Source organism: Oryx dammah, unplaced genomic scaffold (genome assembly GCF_014754425.2).
Source record: "Oryx dammah isolate SB20612 unplaced genomic scaffold, SCBI_Odam_1.1 HiC_scaffold_2, whole genome shotgun sequence".
NCBI classification, from domain to species: Eukaryota; Metazoa; Chordata; class Mammalia; order Artiodactyla; family Bovidae; genus Oryx; species Oryx dammah.
The window spans coordinates 85,692,458-85,715,535 of record NW_024070186.1 but is presented as its reverse complement, the minus strand read 5'-3'; the positions used below and the strand labels follow the sequence as shown (position 1 = coordinate 85,715,535).

The 23,078-nt window shown below is 39.1% G+C and overlaps 1 protein-coding gene across 1 annotated transcript in view; it reads right to left on the bottom strand.

Annotated features, from left to right (window-relative positions):
• The window catches only part of UBXN7 (UBX domain protein 7), a 57,812-nt gene extending 34,817 nt beyond the window's left edge, over window positions 1–22,995 (bottom strand). The window contains exons 1-3 of the mRNA XM_040249806.1: window positions 22,863–22,995; window positions 3,556–3,703; window positions 142–209 (exon numbers count right to left, since the gene is read on the bottom strand). Of these exons, the coding sequence (XP_040105740.1) occupies window positions 142–209; window positions 3,556–3,703; window positions 22,863–22,935 (289 nt within the window). The 5' untranslated portion in view covers window positions 22,936–22,995. The remainder of the gene's footprint in view (window positions 1–141; window positions 210–3,555; window positions 3,704–22,862) is intronic.
• Between the last annotated feature and the right edge of the window lie 83 nt (window positions 22,996–23,078).

The window sequence follows — 23,078 nt, the reverse complement described above, 5'->3', positions numbered from 1 at the left end:
GAGTACAGAATTACAAGGTAAGAACTGACTGTACTTGAAATAATAATCTCTGAGCAAGCCTTCACATCTTTTGATAGCTTCATTAAAATCCTGAATACAACAATAAAGGCAAATAAAGCTAGGAAAAAAAGGTAAACTTACCACCAAACAAAGGTTCTGGTTCCACCAGTATTTCTTGCTTTTGAGGAATTGGGGCACGAACTTCCTCTCTATTAAGAAAAAAGAAATAAGTGGGAAAATATCCAAATGAAAACTTTTCTGCTACCTATTCTCACTGTAATTATTATGAATACATTCAAATTAACAAGTAAAATGAACAACAGACTTAGTGACTTTAAGGAACCACATTAAATTATGACAAGTGCTTGTTGGTGATTTCCCAAATAGAGATCAACTGGGAGAAGGTACCTGGCATAGACAGAGCAAATGGGCTTAAGGAAAGAGAACAAACATAAAAATAAAAAATACTGTGCCTTTCCTCTTAAGTTCCATACCCTAAATTCTTAAGGAAAAAGAAGATAGGATATCTACACACACACACAAAAGGTTCAGGAATAAATTAATGGAAAAATATGAGCTTACATATTACATTACTACTACATCAAATAGAGAATTAAAACACAGATATATCAATGTAAGTTTAAACAGGCAGTTACTTTCATGCTAGTTTTGACGAGAACTAAAGTAAGTAGTTGCTGTTTTATCGTTTAGTCACTAAGTCATGTCCAACTCTTTTGTGACCCCAAGGACTGTAGCCTGTCAGGTTCCTCCATCCATGGGATTTCCCGGCAAGAATACTGGAGTGGGTTTCCATTTTCTTTTCCAGGGGATCTTCCTGACCCAGGGATCAAACTGCATGCCCTGCATTAGCAGGCGGTTCTTTACCACTGAGTTACCAGGGAAGTCCAATCTAGGCAGTACTCTTGATTATTCATTAAAGAGACACTAATAACAGGAAAAAACGCTCATCTTTTAAAAGCCTATAAATTCTTCAGAGTTTACCTCGAGGGTTTACTAATAATCCATCTCTTCTAGTGAACAATACTCATTTAGATATGCTATAAAAATGGTACATATCTCTTTATATATCATTTAGTTATTTTAGCTTTAACTCAAATGCAAAACTCTGCTGATTAATGTTCATAGCATGTAGTAAGTTCCAAATTTAATATATTCCTCTTAAAATAAATGCTAATTTAACTTAGGCCAGTGTTTTTCATTCAGGTGTTTCTGATAGTAATAACTGAGCTTAAGGCTCTGTTTTTGACACCTAAAAGTTGAAACATCAAAACACGCTTTCTTTAATGAAGTATCAATACTCATTTGTCAACAAAAACTAACATACTGTAAATAAAGAAGAACTAGTCAGACCAAGAAATCTACAATAAGCCAAATGAGCGAAGCATAAATGATAATTCAGTATTACTTTAAGAACTCTTTCCTACTGGATTACAGTCACTGCTCACAAACAGAACTGCAATACTCTGAAGAAATAGACATGTGTCTCTAAGAAGCTCAATTAAATCTCTTTCACCAAAGAACAGGCCATTATCTTAAGAAAAAGATATCTTAACAGACAACTTTTACCTGAATAGATCTTTCCATTATTGGTATACTTCATTTTACGTTTTATATGAATGTGTATGCATGTACAGAATTATCTCAATCTAAGGCTTCCTGGTAGCTCAGCTGGTAAAGAATCTGCCTGCAATGCAGGAGACCCCGGTTTGATTCCTGTTAGGAAGATCCCCTGGAGAAGGGATAGGCTACCCACTCCAGTACTCTTGGGTGGCCCTGGTGGCTAGGCTGGTAAAGAATCCACTTGCAACACAGGACACCTGGGTTTGATCCCTGGGTTGGAAGATACCTGGAGAAGGAAACGGCTACCCACTCCAGTATTCTGACCTGGAGAATTCCATGGACTGCATACTCCATGGGGTCGCAAAGAGTTGGACACAAGTGAGTGACTTTCACACAGAAGGCAATTTAATTACTCAAGAAACAAGTCTTAAATCTGATGAAATACATCAATTAGGGCCATGGCTTAATTAGTAGTCCTTATACAGAAAGACATATTTTAGGTCATCTATTCCAAGACTGCTGGCTACCTAATGAAATGGAAGAATGGAACAGAAGGTGAACTGTATAGAAAGAAAACCTGTTTACAAAGTAGGCTATGGTGTTACTCAGTTGTGCCCAACTCTTTCAGACCCCATGGACCACACCAGGCTCATCTGTTCAGGGGATTCTCCAGGCAAGAGTACTGGAGTGGACTGCTATTCCCTTCTCCAGGGGATCTTTCCCACCCAGGGATCAAACCTGGGTCTCCTGCACTGCAGGCAGATTCTTTAACAGCTGAGCCACTGACACTGGCTTAGGAAGTAGGTGCCACTATCAAATGCTAATCAATTAGTAATACAAATAATCTAAGCCAAATTATAACGTAATTCAGTAGGAAAAGACATCCATTAATCAAAAGTATTTTTAAGTACAATTAAGAAAACATGTTTTAAACAATGAAGACTGGTATGTCCCCCCAAGTCAGCTATGAATACCTGCTATAAACTAAATCATATTTTCATATTGATTTCCATTAAAGATTTGAGTTATGTTGGTGGAGATTGGATTACTGAACTTGAAATACAAAGCCAATACAGACAGGAAAAAACTTCATAAGATACAAATAAAAATCTTTAAAGTTCACACTTTGTGGGGAAACAGTATACTACTCTAGAATCTGAAACTAGATTAAAAAAAAAAAAAAAAAAAGCAATCATGTCCTGGAATGTTTCTGTGGCTTTTTAAATCTAACTTAGTAAATATAAAATCTGCACCTTTGGCCTATTCTATCATTTGTAAACATTAAAGAGTTATAACGGGCTATCTGTATTAAAATCTTATTTAAGTATCTTTGAAATTTTGATTCAAAAATCAATGTTTTTCATTTGAGGATCATTCACCTCTAATATTTTCCAAAGACTACTGGAATTTTGCCTAACAGATATTCATTTTAAACCCTCGCTGGTATCAAATGTAAAGGGTGGAAAACATCAATGTACTTATCATTTGATAAGTATATTACTATTCTCCATATATTACACTTCTATATGCTGAAGGTGCTTCTAAACATTAGATACCTATAGTTATTTAAAGTATAAAGGATTAGAATTTTTTTCAAAAAATTTTCATGACAATTCAAAACTTTCCTGGGACAATGTAGGAAAATCTAAAATTGGGAAATCTGACCTTTATTGGGCTCTACTTGCATATCTGCTACTTAATTGCTGAATAGCTTGGGGAAATGGCTATACTTCAGCTTCCTCTGTAAAACATGGATAATAATACCTACCTATAGGATTCTTCTGAGGATAAAATAATAGACTTGACAGTGCTCTAGAGAATTTAAAGCACGTAAGTATAAAAATTGTCACCTGATATGTTCAGATGCTTTCAACTTTTTATTTGTTCAAAATAGAGAATTAACCTAATTGACAAAAACGTAACTGCTCAATGTTGGCAGCAGGTAGCTCCTAATAATAAATATTAAATTCATACTCTGTGTGTGGTCTGACAGTGGAGACACTTGCTGAACTGGTACTGGGCTCTTCAGCGATTCCTCCACCATCCAAAAACATAGTGACTGCCATCTCCAGATTGTTGTTGCAGGCTTCAAGCATATGTTTCCCTACACTTTCACTTGCACCTGAAATAGTATAAAAACAAGAAAAAAGTTAAACAAAGACATTTTCTTACATTCAATTCACATTAGAAGACAGAATGCCCAAGGAAATTAACAGTACTTTTCCCTCTTTAGAATTTTTTTAATTATTTTTAAATTGAAGGATAATTGCTTTACAAAATTTTGTTTTCTGTCAAACCTCAACATGAATCAGCCATAGGTATACCTATGTCCCCGCCCTCTTGAACCTCCCTCCCATCTCCCTTCCCATCCCACCCCTCCAGGTTGACACAGAGCCCCTGTTTGAGTTCCCTGAGACATACAGCAAATTCTCATTGGCTACCTATTTTACACACGGTAATGTAAGTTTCCATGTTACTCTCCCCATAAATCTCACCCTCCCCTCCCCTTTCCCATGTCCTTAAGTCTACTCTCTGTCTGTTTCTCCACTGCTGCCCTGCAAATAAATTCTTTGGTACCATCTTTCTGGATTTCATATACATGCATTAGTATATGATATTCATCTTTCTCTTTCTGACTTACTTCACTCTGTATAATAGGCTCTAGGTTCATCTACCCCATTAGAACTAACTCAAACAAGTTCCTTTTTATGGCTGAGTAATATTCCATTGTGTGTATGTACCACAACTTCTGTATCCATTTATCTGTCAATGGACATCTAGGTTGCTCCCATGTTCTAGCTACTATAAACTGTGCTGCAATGAACACTGATGTGTTTTTTTCAATTTTGGTTTCCTCAGCATATATGCCTAGGAGTGGGATTGCTGGGTCATATGGTGGTTCTATTCCTAGTTTTTTAAAGGAATCTCCATACCATCTTCCATAGTGGCTGTATCAATTTACATTCCCATCAACAGTGCAAGAGGGTTCCCATTTCTCCACAGCCTTTCCAGCATGTACTGTTTGTAGACCTTTTGATGATGGCCATTCTGACCGGAATAATGACTATTATGGCAGAAAGCGAAGAAGAACTAAAGAGCCTCTTGATGAAAGTGAAAGAGGAGAGTGAAAAAGTTGGCTTAAACTCAACATTCAGAAAACTTCGTGGCATCCTGTCCGATCACTTCATGGCAAATAGAAGGCAAATGGAAACAGTGAGAGACTTTTTATTTTCTTGGGCTCCAAAATCACTGCAGATGGTGACGGCAGCCATGAAATTAAGATGCTTGCTCCTTGGAAGAAAAGCTATGACCAACCTAGACAGCATATTCAAAACCAGAGACATTACTTTGCCAACAAAGGGCCGTCTAGACAAAGCTATGGTTTTTCAAGTAGTCATGTATAGATATGAGTTGGACCATAAAGAAAGCTGAGTGCAGAAGAATTGATGCTTTTGAACTGTGGTGTTGGAGAAGACTCTCAAGAGTCCCTTGGACTGCAAGGAGATCCAACCAGTTCATCCTAAAGGAAATCAGTCCTGAAATACTCACTGGAAGGACTGATGCTGAAGCTGAAACTCCAATATTTTGGCCCCCTGATGCAAAAAACTGACTCATTCGAAAAGACTCTGATGCTGAGAAAGACTGAAGGCAGGAGAAGGGGACAACAGAGGATGAGATGGTAGGATGGCATCACCGACTCAATGGACATTGAGTTTGAGCAAGCTCTAGGAGTTGGTGATGGACAGGGAAGCCTGGTATGCTGCAGTCCATGGGGTCGCAAAGAATCAGACACAACTAAGTGACTAATTCTGACCGGTGTGAGGTGATATCTCATTGTAGTTTTGATTTGCACTTTTCTAATAATGAGTGATATTGAGCATCTTTTCATGTGTTTGTTATTCTGAGAGTTGTCTTTTCACCTTGCCTATAGTTTCCTTTGTTGTGCAAAAGCTTTTAAGTTTAATCAGGTTCCATTTGTTTACTTTTGTTTTTATTTCCATTATTCTAGAAGATGGGTCATAGAGGATCTTGCTTTCTTTTTTTAAAAAATAATTATTTAATTCTACACTGTTGCCTGATTAGTGTGAAATTTCATAATAAAACAAAAACTAAATAAAGCATTTATTTGCTATTTCTTTAAATAAACCAACTATATAGTCAATATTTGTAATAAACTGAAAAATAAAGTGAAACATTATATCCTAGAAAGTTAGAACTACCTCATTAGAAAGAATGCAGTTCAGTTAGCAATTTCTATCAGAAAGGACGCATTTTTATAATAATGGGAGAGAAGCTACATTTTTGTCAAATATATAATTAAATCAAAATCTGCTACGAAATGTCAATCTTCATCATTTAAAGCTGGTCCTATTACATAGTTACTCATTTATTTGTACAGTAAAGCAAACATAATCTGTTTGACGCAATGTAAACTGGTAAAACCCTTTAAGAAATCAATTTTTAAAAAATAAAATACATGCATAACCATGTCTATATACATGTCCAATATAACTTCAATTAATACAGAAAAACTGGACAACATAAATGGCTAACAGCAGTAGAATCTAAATTGTAAATCTATTTGGTGGGACATTCTGTGAGCATTAAAAAGTATCTCAGGTCACAAGGAACTATATTCAATATCCTATAATAAACCACAATGGAAAAGAAAAAGAAAAAGCATCTCAGACTTTCCATTTGAGATGATTTTCTTTCTACCTGAATTTTGTCCCTTAGAGTCTCCTCCAGCCAAGACTGATGGTGTTTTGGTTTTTTGTTTTTGATCTGATAACGCCTTTTATTTTGCCATTGTTCCTGAAAGACAGTTTCAGTGGATATTCTATTTTAAGGCTGACAGTTATTTTCTCCCAGTACACTGAAGATAGCATTCCAGTGTCTTCTGGCTTCTGCTACTGCTTGTGGGAAGTAAGTTGCCAGACTAAAGAAAAACATTTTTATAGTGATCTGTTGTTTCTCTCTAGTTGCTTTTAAGATCTTCTCTGTCTTTGGTCTTCAGCAGTTTCACTCTGATTTGCTGGGGCTGACTTTATTTATCCTTCTTAGGATTCACTGGACTTCAACCATAAAGACTTATCTTTTACCAATTCTGAAAAATTCTCAGACATTTCCTTTTAAGGGTCTTAGTGAGGGATGCATCAACCTTCTGTTGCAGTGTCCCCTGCACTGGAAGATGGATTTCTTAACCACTGGACCAGGGAAGTCCCTGTCAATCTGTCTTTCGCCTGTTCACGAGCTTTTGTGTTGTGCTATGACCAGCTGCATCTGACTCTTCGCAACCCCATGGACTATAGCCCGCCAGGCTCTGCTGTCCATGGGATTTTTCAGGCAAGAATATTGGAGTGGGTTGCAATTTCCTTCTCCAGGGGATCTTCCTGACCCAGGGATCAAACTTGCATCTCCTGCATTGCAGGCAGATTCTTTATCACAGTGCCACCTGGGAAGCCCTCACGAACTTTTAGTTTTAATTTTTTATAACTAGAAGTTCTGGGCATCTCCTGCAATGCAGGTACATTCTTTACCATAGTGCCACCTGGGAAGCCCTCACGAACTTTTAGTTTTAATTTTTTATAACTAGAAGTTCTGGGTTTTTTCTCATCTGATTGGTCATGTTTCAGAGACCCTTACTTCATACTCTTACTTTGATCTTTTTCATTTATTCTAATATATGAATCAAACTTACCGGAATTAGAGACAAAAGATAAACTATCTGCAGTCTCTAGTGCTCACTGTCTCTTGCTTCTGCTGGCTCTTGGCCACTGTGCCATGGTTTTTTGTGCATTTTGTGATTTTTCTGACTGTGATCTCCAGTGGCTTAGAATTTTAATCTGTAGATTTATGAAGCCTGGGTTGAAGGTACACCTCTTCTCAGAGATGATTTAACAGATTTTATAAGGTACCTGAGGGCACTACCAAACAGAGGCTATTTAAAATACATTCTTGGCCTGAAGTTTTATGACCACATGGGAAATGTGACCTTGTAAGAATCCTTGCTATAAATTCTCAGTGAAGATTTCTCCTACCACTCCCCAAATGCGAAGGTCCCAGTGTCATGAATGGAAGGAGTCTCCTTGCAGATTCTTCTCCTTAGAAAGGCAACAGACTTGTTTCCTGTGCCCTATAAGGCTATCAAAAGAGAAATTCAAAGCCATCCAGTTTGGGCAAATTCAACCAGGGTGAAAGCTTAAACCTAGCTAACATCTCATTCCCAATTTCATTTAATATTTAAGTTTATGAATATTCTTTATTTCCTTGCCAGCCCAGTGAGGCATATTGAAAGATTTTTTAAAATAAATATTTAAGTCAAGTCTTTAACTCTTCTTACCTAGATTACTACAATAGGCTCCTAACTGATCAAAATTCCATTTTCCACCTTGCTGCTGAGGTTATGTTCTAAAACACAAGTGTAATTATCACACATAAATACAAACACAAATACACACAAATGGCTTAAAATTCTTTAATGGCTCTCTGACACCTACAGTATAAATTTCAAAGTCCTTATGATCTGGCAAGTCCTTTGTGATCAGACCTCAGCCTATCTCTCTGGCTTTGCCTCTCCTCTTCACCATCCTACAAATTCAAGATTGCCACACCAAATTACATGCTTGGAAAGTCTTTTTTTGTTGTTGTTGTTGTTTTTGAAAGTCTTTATTCTCCTTATCTCCCCCTTCACCCAGTTCACGCACGCTCAGGAATCACTGGAAGCATTACTTTTGTCAATTCCTGTGCTGAGCATTCTCTATACTACCTCCTCCTCACTCTCACCGCTGTGATACTCTACTGCATACATGGATATACTGCTAAGCATTAAATGCTCGTTTACTTTCTGTTTCCTCCAGAAGAGCAGGAGCTTCTTGAACACAGGGACTCGTTTGTCTTGGTATCCCCAGCCCTAGCACTGTCGTTTACTTGCATGTTACCAACATCCAGCAGGCTTAGAACTATCTCATAGTACTTCAGCTAACCAGTCAGTACACTGGGAAAGAAGCACCAGACTTCAATCAAAAAAGCCTTCTATATCCTTTGAATTTTTTTTTTCGTGGCCAAGCCAATGTTTGCAGGATCTAAGTTCCTCAACCAGGGACTGAACCAGGGCCCTGGCAGTGAAAGCACTGGATCCTAACCACTAGACTGGCAGAGAATTCCTCTATTCTTTGAATTTTAAACCATATATATTTATGTTTTAAATTTCCCTTATAAAAGCAATATGGTTATACTGTGGAAATCACTAACAGCAAGTGGGTATTTAGGAAAAATGAACTTAAGATAAAACTTCCACTTAAAGCATCACATACAAGTTTTTAAAATGGTATTATCTCAATATAAAGTGATAATCATAAGCTACAAAAAAAAGTCAGATGATAGAGTAGCTAAAGCTCTGTCACAAAGCTGACAAATACACATCTAAGATGCTAGTTTAAAAAAAAAAAAAAAAAAGAACTTCCTTGGTGGCCTGGACAGTAAAGAATTCACCTGCAATGCAGGAGATCTGGGTTCAAATTCTGGGTTAGGAAGATCCCCTGGAGGAGGGAATGGCTACTCACTCCAGTACTCTTGCCCAGAAAATCCCAAGGACAGAGGAGCCGGCGAGGGGGTGGGGGGGTGGGGGGCGGGGGGCGGGTTACAGTCCATGGAGTCACAAAGAGTCGGACACAACTGAGCAACTAAGACTTTCACGCTCCCTGGTGGTCCAGTGGTTAAGAATCCACCTGCCAGTGCAGGGGACACAGATTCAATCCCTGGTCTGGAAGGATCCCACATGCCACAGAGCAACTAAGCCCTCTGTGCCATTTCCTCCGGCTACAGATGTCTTTGTAACCAAGGTAGATCCTTTGGTGGCACTTTATAGTGCCATGTCTTTGCATGATATGGAGAGTGATAGCAGTCACATCAGTCCCCTCATTTTTCTTGACAATATACCAAATACCCACCTGCTAAGTTGTGACCCCTCTTCCTCACTCTGAAGTAGATAAAGGAACAGACACTACTTTTCCACAAGGCTTTATCACTATCCTTTCTCTGCTAGCTCTTCTATCTTACAGCCTTTGGATACTCACTCAACTGGCCAGTTCTTACTTTTCTCAAACCAGTTCTCTCTCCTTAAATTCTCAGTCAGGCTAAACCAAAAGTTCTCAAGTTCTAAACTATATATAAAATAGACAAACAACAGGCTTTACTGTATAGTGTAGGAAACTACATTCAATATCTTGTAATAAACATAATGGAAGAAAATATGAAAAAAGAATACATATAACTGAATCACTTTGCTGTATACTAACTACACTGCAAAAATTAACTATACTTCAATAAAAAGTAATTTTTAAACAAGTTCTCAAGTTCTAATATGTACAGATTTACATTCTCACCATTAGAAAACACTTTAAAAAGTGAAATCTCAAAACAAAAACAAATTCAACTTTTTGAGGGAAAAGAGGAATTCAAATATTCTAGTAGACAACTGTATGTTAGATAATTAATACAAACTCCACTCCAGTCCCACTCCAACATTCTGGCCTGGAGAATTCCATGGACTGTATATGTCAGTCCATGGGGTCACAAAGAGTCAGACATGACTGAGCAACTTTCACTTTCACTGGGGGCATAAACAGCACAGATTTGATGAAAAATTTCCATATTATTACTCATAAAACCTAAGGCTTTGTTTCAGTGCTTTTTTAGTATTTTTACATTGTGTCTAGGTATACTGGGTTATGTTATTCTATTTCTTAAATGCTAGTCTAAAAAGTTCAGTGTCTGTTGTACTCCACCATTTTAATTTACTCATCTACACAGCAGTTTCTGAAAATTAAAAGGTTCACATAGGTAAACTACTCTGGTTGTTTATTCTAGCAAGAGATGAATGAACTGTAACTTTTGCCTTATAAAAATAGTTTCTGAGTGACATCTACTGATCTTTTTCTTTTCAGAGAATTAAGTGGCTGAAATTTGCACCATTCTGGCTCTTGTCTCTTGAGGTGCTTACCACGTCGCACTAAAGCACCACAAAAAGTACAAAGAACATGCTGATGGGGAACTGAAACTCTCTTCTACTATAACAGCAACCAATCCTGGCTGCTTTCACTCCTTTTGAAACTTTTTCATAAGGAAATTCAGCTTAAAAATGATCACTGCTGGGAATTCCCTGGCAGTCCAGTGGCTAGGACTCAGCCCTTTCAATACTGGGGCCAGGGTTCAATCCCTGGTCAGGGAACTGAGGTCCCACAAGTTTCGTGGCATAGCAAAACATAAACAAACAAATAAAAATGACCACTGCATTCAAATGGTTATTGTCATCCTTCTCATCACTCTTCAACTATCTGAATTTCAATACCCATGTTATGGGAACCATTTAAAGAACCTGTGAGTTCTGAAGTAAAATAGAAGATGCCATGAAAACCAGGAGCTTTAAAACCAATCCTCAGGCAAGTTGGCCCATCAAAATATGGTCTGCCTAAATGCCTAAGAAATTTTTTCACTTTATGATGCTGCCTAAAATGCTACCACTTAAGGTATTAATTTGGGTAAACAAACACCCTTTTTGAAAGTATAAACACTTAACTGAAGAGTTAAGGATGTATCAATTATTTGTGGAAACAGTGACAGATTTTATTTTCTTGGACTCCAAAATCACTGCACTTGATGACTGCAGCCATAAAACTAAAAGATGCTTGCTCCTTGAAAGGAAAGCTATGACAAACCTGGACAGAGTATTAAAAAGCAGAGACACTTAGTCGACAAAAGTCCATATAGTCAAAGCTATGGTTTTTCCAATAGCTGTGTACAGACATGAGAATTGGACCATAAAGAAGGCTGAGCACCAAAGAATTGATGCTTTCAAATTGTCTTGCTGGAGAAGATTCTTGAGAGTCATCTGGACTGCAAGGAGATCAAACTAGTCAATCCTAAAGACAATCAGTCCTGAATATTCATTGGAAGAACTGGTGCTGAAGCTCCAATACTCTTGCCACCTGATGTGAAGGACTAACTTGTTGGAAAAGACTCTGATGCTGGGAAAGACTGAGGGCAGAAGCAGGTGACAGAGGTTGAGATGGCTGGATAGCATCATCGACCCAAGGGACATGAGTTTGAGCAAACTCCAGGAGATAATGAAGGACATGGAATCCTGACACACTGCAGTCCACAGGGTTGCACAGAGTCGGACATGACTTAGCGAGTGAACAACAACCATTATTTTAGAATGTGGATTAACTCAGTCATGATGAAAAAAAGTGAAAGTGTTAGTCACTCAGTTGTGTCCAACTCTTCGCGACCCCAAGACTCTGGGCTTCCCTGGTGGCTCAGATGGTTAAAAAAAAATTTGCCTGCAACGCGGGAGACCCAGGTTCGATTCCTGGGTTGGAAAGATTCCCTGAAGGAAATAGCACCCCACTCCAGTACTCTCGCCTGGAAAATCCCATGGACAGAGGAGCCTAGTGGGCTGCAGGCCATGGGGTCACAAAGAGTCGGACACAACTGAGCGACTTCACTTTCTTTGCAACCTCATGGACTGTAGCCCACCAGGCTCCTCTGTCCAGGAAATCCTCCAGGCAAGAACACTGGAGTGGGTAGCCATTCCCTTTTCCAGCACATATTCCCTACCCAGGGATCGAACCCAGGTATCCTGCATTGCAAGCAGATTCTTTACCACCTGAGCCACCAGCTGCTTCTAAGTCACTTCAGTCGTGTCTGACTCTGTGCGACCCCATAGACAGCAGCCCACCAGGCTCCCCCGTCCCTGGGATTCTCCAGGCAAGAACACTGGCGTGGGTTGCCATTTCCTTCTCCAATGCATGAAAGTGAAAAGTGAAAGTGAAGTCGCTCAGTCATGTCCTACTCTTAGCGACCCCATGGACTACAGCCCACCAGGCTCCTCTGTCCATGGGATTTTCCAGGCAAGAGTACTGGAGTGGGGTGCCATTGCCTTCTCCAAAGCCCCTAAAACCCACTTCCACCTGACATCCAGTAACAATAAATTGAGCGTTTAGATAAGGTAGGGGAGTTGGTTCAGGAAAACAGGGATGTCAGTGGCTTTAGCATCCCAAGTGCCTTTGGAGGGAAAGACAAGAAAGGCCTACATGAAATGCCACATGGTTGGTGGTGGGGAGGAGTAACTCAGGGCATCAAAAAAATACAGAGCTCCTGGGGATAGACACACCAAACAGTTCAAAAGAAAGTATCAAAATTATTGTTCTGGCCAGTCCTATACCCCAAAATGAAGAGAAAACATTCACATTTCCTTCTGTTCTCAGGTGGGGGAGTATAATAGAGCCATTAAGAGCCTGGATACTATCAGATAAACCTGAATTTGAATCCTAGTTCTGTCATTCACTAGTTGTGTAACTTTGAGCTAGTCACTAATTTCTCTGGCCTTCATTTTTCTCAGTTACAAAATGCAGATATTACCAATTTCATGAAGTCCTTGTGTGGATTAAGAAAATGTACATTAAAGAATGTGGCACAGCTCCTTATTGGCAAATAGTGGCTGTTACTAAAAATAGATTGTCTCCAGTTATATGATGTACGCTATGTGTTAAGTCACTCAGTCGTGTCTCTGTGACCCCAGACTGCAGCCCGCCAGGCTCCTCTGTCCATGGGGATTCTCCAGGCAAGAATACTAGGGAGGGCTGCCATGCCCTCCTCCAGGGGATCTTCCCAACCCAGGGATCGAACCCAGGTCTCCTGCATTGCAGGCGAATTCTTTACCATCTGAGTCACTAGTCAAGCTATACATCAATGAAATAAAATGAAAGATACTGGAAGTATGAAGCATGAATATTTATTTATAGCTATGGAGAACCATATTACATCAGAGAGTAAATAGGCAGAGTAAGACATTTCACTGTTTTCTTTCCCTCGTTCATCTGCTGCTATGAACATATGTTTCATTCATGTTAAACATTCATTTTTTTTAAAACAGTATAATAGAGGAAGTAAAAACATTACTCTAAAAAAGTGAATGCTATGGATAAAGAGTAAAATACAAAAAAGGGATCTGCTCTGAAAACAATCTGTAACAGCTAGACAGCATACCAGTATGGCTGAGGAGAAGCATTAAGAGCTGATGCAGGGAGTTTCCTGGCAGTACAGTGGATAAGACTTGGGGCGTTCACTGCCCTGAGCCTGGGTTCAATCTGTGGTAGAGAAACTAAGATCCCACAAGCCAGTGTGGCAAAAAAAAAAAAAAAAGAGCTGATGTAGAGACCGAGGAAACTGTAATAAAAGTTTAAGTGAGCATTCCATAGATCTATTGAACTACAGATTAAAACAATTTATTAAAAGGGGTTATACCAGGAATGACTTGAAGACACTAAAGCTATAATAAAGGAAATAATAACTGTGACAGCTGGGGACAGAAGGTGTCAACATTCAGGGCTCAGAACTGCTGTTCCTATCTGTAATCCTCACATGACCATTTAGTGCTAGAATCTAGGCAGCATATCCTAGAGAGGGCCCTACTGTAAACCTGTTGACAATTTGACAGGATAACTTCCAACACTGGAGCTTGTCAGGATGACCTAAGAGCTTTCCCAAAGAAAGGGTCTCTACCTATTTGATTTTCTCAAAAAGCACACACTAAATCCTGGCATGACTGAAGAAGGCAGTATTAGAGAGGGACTCAAGAAGCAAAGTACACAATTCACTTTTTAAATAAAGTCGTATTATCTGAGCCATCTGTGCTTGTATAATCAGGCATTCTAAGTTTTATCACTTGCTGTGTCACGAAGTGTATCCTTTTAGAAACAAAAGATAACTGAAGGATAATTAAAGGTTCTAGTGGTTCTTAACGTCAGGAAGTACCAGAGGCATTTAGAAATGTGAGATACCATTATGTTTCATGAGTAGGGGGTCGGGAGCACTACTGGCATTTAATAGAGAAGCCAGATGTGCCTGAGAAGATTGGAAAATGTCCCTCCTCCCCTAAAGACTGCACACACCTTCATTTCAGAATTTTGGCCTCCAGAACTGAGAGAGTAACTATGCTAAGCAATGCAGTTTGTATTAATGTGTTATAGCAGCCACAGGACACTAACACAAGTGCTAAATCTTCTGCAATGAATAGAACAGACCTGTAGAACAAAACATTGTTCTAGCCGAAATGCCAGCAATACTTCCACTTAGCTAAACAGCGGAACAGAAAGTTAACTGAGAGGGCAGAGGAAAAGTGAGGAGGCCTAAATGATATAGAGGAAAGGAACAGCAATAAAACAAATTTAATCAAGTTACAAGTTTTACCTATATACTTAGAGGTAGTAACAATTTTTGATGAGTCAGCAGTAAAAAAATTTGAACTTCTAATTACTTTCAGAATGAAGAACAAACCTTTTTTAAAAGGGGAAGGGGAGGCCTTTAAAAGAAGCTTGCAGGGTCTTCCTGGTGGTCCAGTGGTTAAGACTCTGCCCTTCTACTTCAGGGAGCATGGGTTCAATCCCTGGTTGGGAAACCAAGATCCCACAGTCCCTATAATGTGGCAAAAAAAACAAAAACAACAAAGCAGCTTGCAGATTCAAACTATCTATAAAGCTGTTCTGGGCTTAGTTTGAGGTCTCAATATTATAGGTAGCAGCAGGACAGCTTAATTCTGCTGTGTCTTAGTTTGTTCAGGCTGCTGTAACAAAAATATAGACCGGGTAGCTTAAACAACATACATTTATTTCCCACAGTTCTGGAGGCTGGGAAGTCAAAGGTCAGCCTCCAGCAGATATGGTGTGTAGTGCAGGCCCTCCTCCTGGTTGATAAGACAGTTCTGCTCTCAGTGTGTACCTGCATGGTGGAAGGGGCCAGACACTCTCTGGGGTCTCTAGTTTAAGGACACTAGTGGTGATGGTTTAGTTACTAAGTCGTGTCCGACTCTTTTTGACCCCATGGACGATAGGGCTCCTCTGTCCATGGGATTTTCCAGGCAAGAATGCTGGTGGGGGTTGTCATTTCCTTCTCTGTTAAGGACTAGTCCCATTCATAAGGACCCCACCTTCATGAACTAATCACTTTCCAAAGGCCCCACCTCCTAATACCATGACACTGGGCAAAGGGGTAATCAGGATTTCAAAATAAGAATTTGGAGGACACAAAAATTCAGTTCATAAAACCCAGTAATCATATCTACAGCAGGAATCTCACTTTACTGTTTCTCACCATTTGCACTCTTTTTACCTATCCATTACCTTTTCCATATGCTTTAGCTTGCTAATGGCACCAAAGGGCATTAACCCAGCTTTGGCACACAATTTATCAGTGACCATCTCCTTGTTGCTTGATCCCTCTTAGTTCACACCTTCCCTATTAACGACGTAATATAGGAAAGAGCACCAAACCTATAATGTAGTCTATGTCTCTACCACAGCTGGAAGGATCAAGAGACATTCCAAACTTTAGTAATCCCTTATACCTATTCTCTACACTATTTTCAATGCCCAAATAGTCTCTTCACTATTATCAAGGAACCTAAGTATAGCAGTCACAGAGACTTCTTTTAAAAGAAAAAGAAAAAAAAAAAAAAATCCCTCTATAGACCTTTTCTTTCCCCAAGGGTTAGAGCACAGCAATGACAGGGACACAAATTGATTACTTTTTGGTTCTACATTTCCCCTAGAAATGATAACAAAGTAAGCCAGACAATCTACCAAGGAAATGAGAGTCAGTGATAGTTGCAAGAAGTAAAATGCAAGTTCAACCTCCTCATCAGTATCCCATCCAGGAATTTTTAAGCGTTGAGGAATAGAAAATACTTTTTTTATTTTATATACAATAACTATGGAGAACAGTATGGAGGTTCCTTAAAAACAGAACTACCAAAAAAAAAAAAAAAAACAAAACAGAACTACCATGTGATACAGCAGTTCCACTCTTGGGCATATATCCAGAGAAAACGATAATCCAAAAGGATACATGCACCCCAATGTTCACTGCATTGCTGTTTATAGGAGCCAAGACACGGAAGCAACCTAAATATTCACTGAGAGAGCAATGGATAAAGAAGATATGTCACTCACACACACACACACACACACACACACACAATGGAATATTACTCAGCAATTAAAAAGAATAAAATAATGCCATTTGCAGCAACATGGATGGACCTGGAGATTATCATACTAAGTGAAGTAAGTCGGGCAGAGAAAGACAAATATCATAAGGTATCATTCAGGTGTAGAATCTAATTATTTTTTAAAAAACAATACAAAGGAACAGATTAACAAAATAGAAACAGATACTGAAAACAAACTTATGGTTACCAAAGCGGAAACGTGGGTTGGAGGGGGGCAGGGAATAAATCAGGAGCTTGGGATAAATATACACACACTACTATACATAAGACAGATAACCAACAAGGGCCTACTGTATAGCACAGGGAACTCTATACTCAACATTCTGTGATAACCAGTATGAGAAGAGAATCTAAAAAAGAATGAATACAGGGACTTCCCTGGTGGTTTATAATACACCTTACAATGCAGGGGACATGGAAACTTTCATAGCAATCTGATTAACAGTAATCTTATGTCTGTTGTCTCTAATAAAATAAAGTTGGGCTTGAAAGATGTTTGGATGGCAAACTATCATATGTAAAAATAATATTATTAGTCACTAAGGAAATGCAGATTAAAACCACAATGCCATACAATAACACATCTATTAAAATAGTTATAGAAAATTAAAAATACCAGAAGGGCAGCTGGAACTCTTATACACTGCTGACAGGAACATAAAATGGTTAAGACTCAGGAAAATAGTACAGTAATTCCTTAAAATTACACACCTATCATACAATCCCACTCCTAGTTATTTATCCAAAGGAAATGAAAACTTACATTCATACACTGTACACTAACATTTTTAGCAGCTTTATTTATATAATCTCCCAAACAAGAAACAATTATCCATTTATTTCATCACTGCATAAACAAATTGCAGTATATCCATACAATGGCATATTATTCACAATAAAAAGGAACCACTCATACCACAATGACATGAATGAGTCTCAAACGCAGTATCCTAAGTAAAACAAGCCAGACTCAAAAGAAACCTGACCACACATGGTGATTCTATTTATGTCAGGGGTCCCCAATCTCCAGGCCACAGGCATGAGATTAGAAATACAGTGCACATAAATGTAACATGCTTGAATCATCCCCAAACCATCTCCTGCTCCCCTAGTCTGTGCAAAAATTGACTTCCACAAAACCAGTCCCTGGTGCTAAAAAAAAAAAGTTGGGGACCGCTGATTTATATGACATTCTGGAAAAGAAGACAATAGGCAAAACCATTAGGTTACAGGTAAGAAGAGGGGCTGACTACAAATGGGCAGGAGGAAATTCTGAGCCTAGAACTGTCCTACATCTTGACTGTGGCTTTACGACTGTATGCACACATAAAAACATTATACACTAAAAACATTAAATTTTACTGTATGCAAATTATACCTTTTTTAAAAAACATAATTTAGGCTTATATTTTGTATGTGTTCTTTTTATTTCAATTTTTAAGCAATAAATTTTTGTTGTAGTTTTACAAAAGTATTGGTCAATGGGGAACTCCCTGGCAGTCCAGTGGTTAAGACACCACACTTTCACTGCTGAGGGCCTGGGTTTGATCCCTGGTCAGGGAACTGAGATCCCACAAGCCACATGTGGCATGGCCAGAAAAATACATTGTTTTATAAAGATTTTTTTTTTAAAGGAGGAGGGGATTCTTCCTACAGATAAGTTTGAGACGCCCTGACCTAAACATGTAACCTTAAATCGTTTTACTTCTCTGAGCCTTCAATTCCTCATTTTAACTCAGAAATGGGTCAGTATGGTTACGAAGGTGTCTTCCAGCCCTAACCAAGAAAAATCTATAATTTCTAGTTTCCTAAAGTGCCTACATACTATCTGAGGTATTACCCTACTCCTGATGTTTGAAATACCGCCACAGTCTCCTGGTTTTCCTCCTACATCTTTAGTTTCTTCCAGTCTTTGCACTTTCTTCTTTACTATCTGTTTGATGTGTTTCTTCAGCCTTATAGCCTGTTATAGTCTCATACGACACTCTCCCTACAAGATGCCATCCACTTTTATAGCTTCAGTTGCCATCAACAAGACTCATTAGATGTCACTCTTCTTTCTGGATCCAAATATTCATTTCCTTACTGAACAGCCCCATTTAGAAGCCCCAGAGACAGCAACTTATCTAAATCTGAACTAATCCTCTCCCTAAACCTCTTCTACTATTCTAAATCTTCACAAATTGTACTAGATATGCTTCGATGTCGAAAACAGAATCCTAAACTTCATTCTGACTCCTCTGACTTCTTTCCTTATCATATTTCAGGACATCAGTATCTTCAATTATTTTAATAGTCTTCTACTCATCTCTATGCCTAACCTCTTTTCCACTATAGCCAAGTAGCTTGTTTGAAAAAACCCAAATCTGATTGTGTCACTCCCCTAAGTAAAACTTTTCACTAACTTCCCACAACATTTTGAATAAAGCCAAGATTTCTTAACATGAGTTGTAAGGCCCTACCTAATCTGGTACCCTCTTACCTCTTCAATCCCATTTACTTCATCTCCCAGGAGCTATGCTCTCTTCATTGGGAATTCTCATCAATTCCCTCAACCATCTCTCCTTTCTTATTTCTATATGTATATCTGTGCCTCTCTCATTCAGGTCTCTGCACATGTTTATCTCTCCTCCAGGTTTTAGCTAAGAAATTATTTCTTCTAGGAAGTCTTTCTTGATCTCCTTCTTTTGTGCTCCCTTAACTGCTCCTTACCATGATTCCAATGTATTACAATACCTATTTATGTGTCTGTATTCCCATTAACCTTTAGGCTTTTTTCAAGACAGCCTCACCACGTTTTGGGTAGTATCCCCAAGACCTGAACCATGCCTGGCACTTGGTAGCCTATTAATGAACATTGACTTTACTAGTAAGAGTCTATTCACAACTCAGAAAAATATATTTCCTCCCTAAATTTCTACTCAAACTTCATTAACATTCTTTGAAATAGCTCTTAAAATTCCAAAAGGGTTTTCTTTTAATATCTAGAACACTGGCAACCATCTTTCTTCAGAGAACTTAAATACTAACCAAGAAAAATATATTGTACAGAATATGAATGGAAATGGACCACAAATCCAAATAATATGAGAGTTTCTAATTTCTTTAACAAATATGGATTCATTCAACAATTTTAAAGAAAGAGTAAAGGAAAGTGGCTCTATAATTTCCTAAGGTTGGTGAATGCCTACTATGCACCAAGCCTTATGAAGGAATGCTATACTAGCAATCACCTGTACTCCTCAGCCTCACTTTCTATTACCTTACACTTCAGTCTGTTTTCTGATTGTGTATTTTTTACCCACTGTATAGCATCTATGTATCCTTCATCTCATGATTTATTCTAGTTACATCTATGCATTCTGTATATGTATGGCTGGATCTCAGCTCAAGTTGGTGTTAATGGGATACTGCCATGATTCAAAAACATTTTCAAAAATTGTTCTTTTGGAATTACCTTCAGATCCAGTGACACATTCTTTCCTCAGGTTTTGAGAATTGATATAACTTCTGAAAGCAGTCAGCAGTCATTCAAAGCCATGTATGAGAATATTAAGAGAGATCAAACTGAGCAATACTATAAAATGTGGTAGACTCTAAAATAAGTGGATGGTTTTCTATGTAGCCTGAAATAATATAAATGGCATCAATAGTAAAGGTACAAAACTGCTCAGTGTGATCACTTTGAAGATCATCACTTCCCTGGCTATCTGCTTATAAAAGTTTAATAATAGGAAAAATGTTTATGATGTAATGTTAATCAAGTTTCAGGATTCCAAATTATATCTATCTTGATCCATAATGTAAGAATAATTTAAAAGTAATTTAAGAAATAAATATGTAAATAAGAACTGGAAGATAATATGTGAAATAAATAATATTGTTATTGTGAGAATGGATTTTTTTTTTTTCAAAATTAGTTCATGTTAGATGTCTTTTTAGTACTTTTTAAAAGTCAGAGTCACTATTTCATACTCACATATCATAGGGAGAAATTTGTTCTATTTAGTGAGAAATAAAACTTAAAATTCTTTCAATTTTCTCTTCTACTTCTAAATGCCACAGAAGAGGCAAGACTCATATTTTTGAAAATGCATTGCTTTTATCAGAATGTTGGGCTTCCAAGTAAGTAAAATCTTTTTGAAATAGAGTGTAAGTTCTTAAGGTCCGTTTCATTCATGTAGCAATAAATAAATTTCAAATACCTTTTTGTCATGAATATTATAATCTAAAATATATGTGGACAGATCCCACAAATTTTTTAAAGATATATGAAATGGACTAAAGAGGTCAATTATGTGTTTCTAATAATTAATTACAATCTTTAAAAAATTGTTATTAGAAATCCATAATACATTAAGCACAATCTAAGGTATTTTCCCTTTTGCATACTTCCATATACCATTGTCTACTGAGGGTCTCCAACTTGATTCAGGAGTAGAAAGGCCTGTGATCAGGAAAGGAGCCATTAAGACTAGCAGACAGAAACAGAATTAAAGCAATTATGTGAGTCACTTCATCTCACCACATTTGGGTTTTGTCTACACCTACCAAAAATGCTGCATTAGAAAAAATAATGTAAGTCTAACACAATCTGAGTTACTAAAGTGGTAGTTAGCAGTTAGCCAAAAAACTGGAATTAAATAGGTGGCATCTTAAACCATCTCTAGAAAATCTAAAGAAATGATATCTGATTCACTACTAAGATTTTTCTGTATAAACATAATGTATTATATATACAATAATTTTAAAAATTTTCCTAATAATGACCTGCTTACACACTGGGAAATGCATTATATCTCTAATATAATACTCCAAACACAATTTTAAAATATTAAAGAAAAGTTATCATTCCATTCTTCATCCCAATTTTGTTACAAATTTTATCAACTTTGACCTGATGTTTCATGCCCACAAGCTAGACAATGCATCGAACATCTAGTTATCCTTGCAAAGTAAAAAATAAAACTAGCTTTAACCATGAAACGGCAGCTCGCAAACAACCGGCAGAGGTTAAAATATAAAATTTCACTTAACCAGCTTGCACATCAAACGCTGGATACACTAAAAGTGGCAATGTTCCCTGCATCTAACTACCAGATAAAGTATAGATCTGCTAACATTCCGACCTCCTTCCAAAAGGACAAACTAGAACGGCAAAATTACACTCAGGCACATGGAGTACTCTTCTCTCAAATCACTCCACAGAGAACTTCATCATTTGCTCCGCCCTCTAATAACTCATGCAAAAAAAGTTCAGCACCATCAGAGAGAACAAGACACAGAGAATTCATAGAATGGCTTAGGGCCTTTCCTCCAGGCAGTAAGAGGATCTGCGTGTGCCCTTCGCAGGGGTCCAAACGAAAAGAAAAACCGAGGATTAGAGGATACTGACATCCAAAAACCGATTTTGTCTCAAAGAAGTTTTTGCCGTCATTTCTATTTTATCAGCAGGAGGCCTGGGCGCCATCGTTTCAGTCTTTATTATTTTATTATGGGGAGGTGGGAAACGCCACCAAGGATTCCTCCAGGTCTTTCCAATTAAGGTTGGAGGGGTTCCCCCTCATTCTTTTCTTAAAACCTCAGTCTGGAAGGTACTCCTCAGCACCCCCAGCTTCCTGGCGGCCTATCCCCCGAGATCGATAAAGGCGCTGCCGAACCCACCAGCCTCGCCGTTAAGGCGGGAGGGCCCGAACACGCCAGGGCCACAGCGATGGCTCCGAGGGGCCCAGAAAGGGGAAGGGCAGGCCAGGGACGGGTGAAGAATGACCTGGCCATGGAAGAAAGGGAAAAAGAGGTGAGGGGTTGCGCTGCACCCCAAGGCTGCAAAGGGAAGAGGAGATGATGATGAAGGAGGAGGGCGGTGGCCCGGGTGCGGCCCCCCACCTCTCCCGCCCCCAGGTCCCCGGGCCGGCGGGGGCGGATAGGCTCGGCCCATTCCCTGAGTCCAGGCTGAAAGGGGGTGGGGAGATCTCCCTCCACACTGCGAGAAGACCGAGAATGAAGGTATGGGGTGCACGGGGATGGGGGGGGGGTGTCTCCCGCCTGAACCCGGAGACCCGACGCCGTCGTCGCTTCTTCCTCAGGAGGGAGGACGGGAGCTGTGGGTAAAGCCCGAGGGAAGAATGCATGAAGGTAAAGAGAAGCCCTGGGCACACCGGCCGCCCGCTCCAGACCCCACTCTCCACCTTCCGGTAACCGCGTCTCTTACCGGTGATGGCGGTGAACTGCTGAATTAACCCCTTCAGCGCCGACGCCGCCGCGGAGCCCCCGTGGGCAGCCATCTTACCGCCGCCGCCGCTGCCGCCGAACAACAACACAGACACACACGGAACGCCCTCCCCCAACTCGCCTCACCGCTTGCGCAGGCTCATTGACCACCCCAAGCTCCGCCCCCCGCCCCGCCTCCCCGCGGCCATCAGCGCAG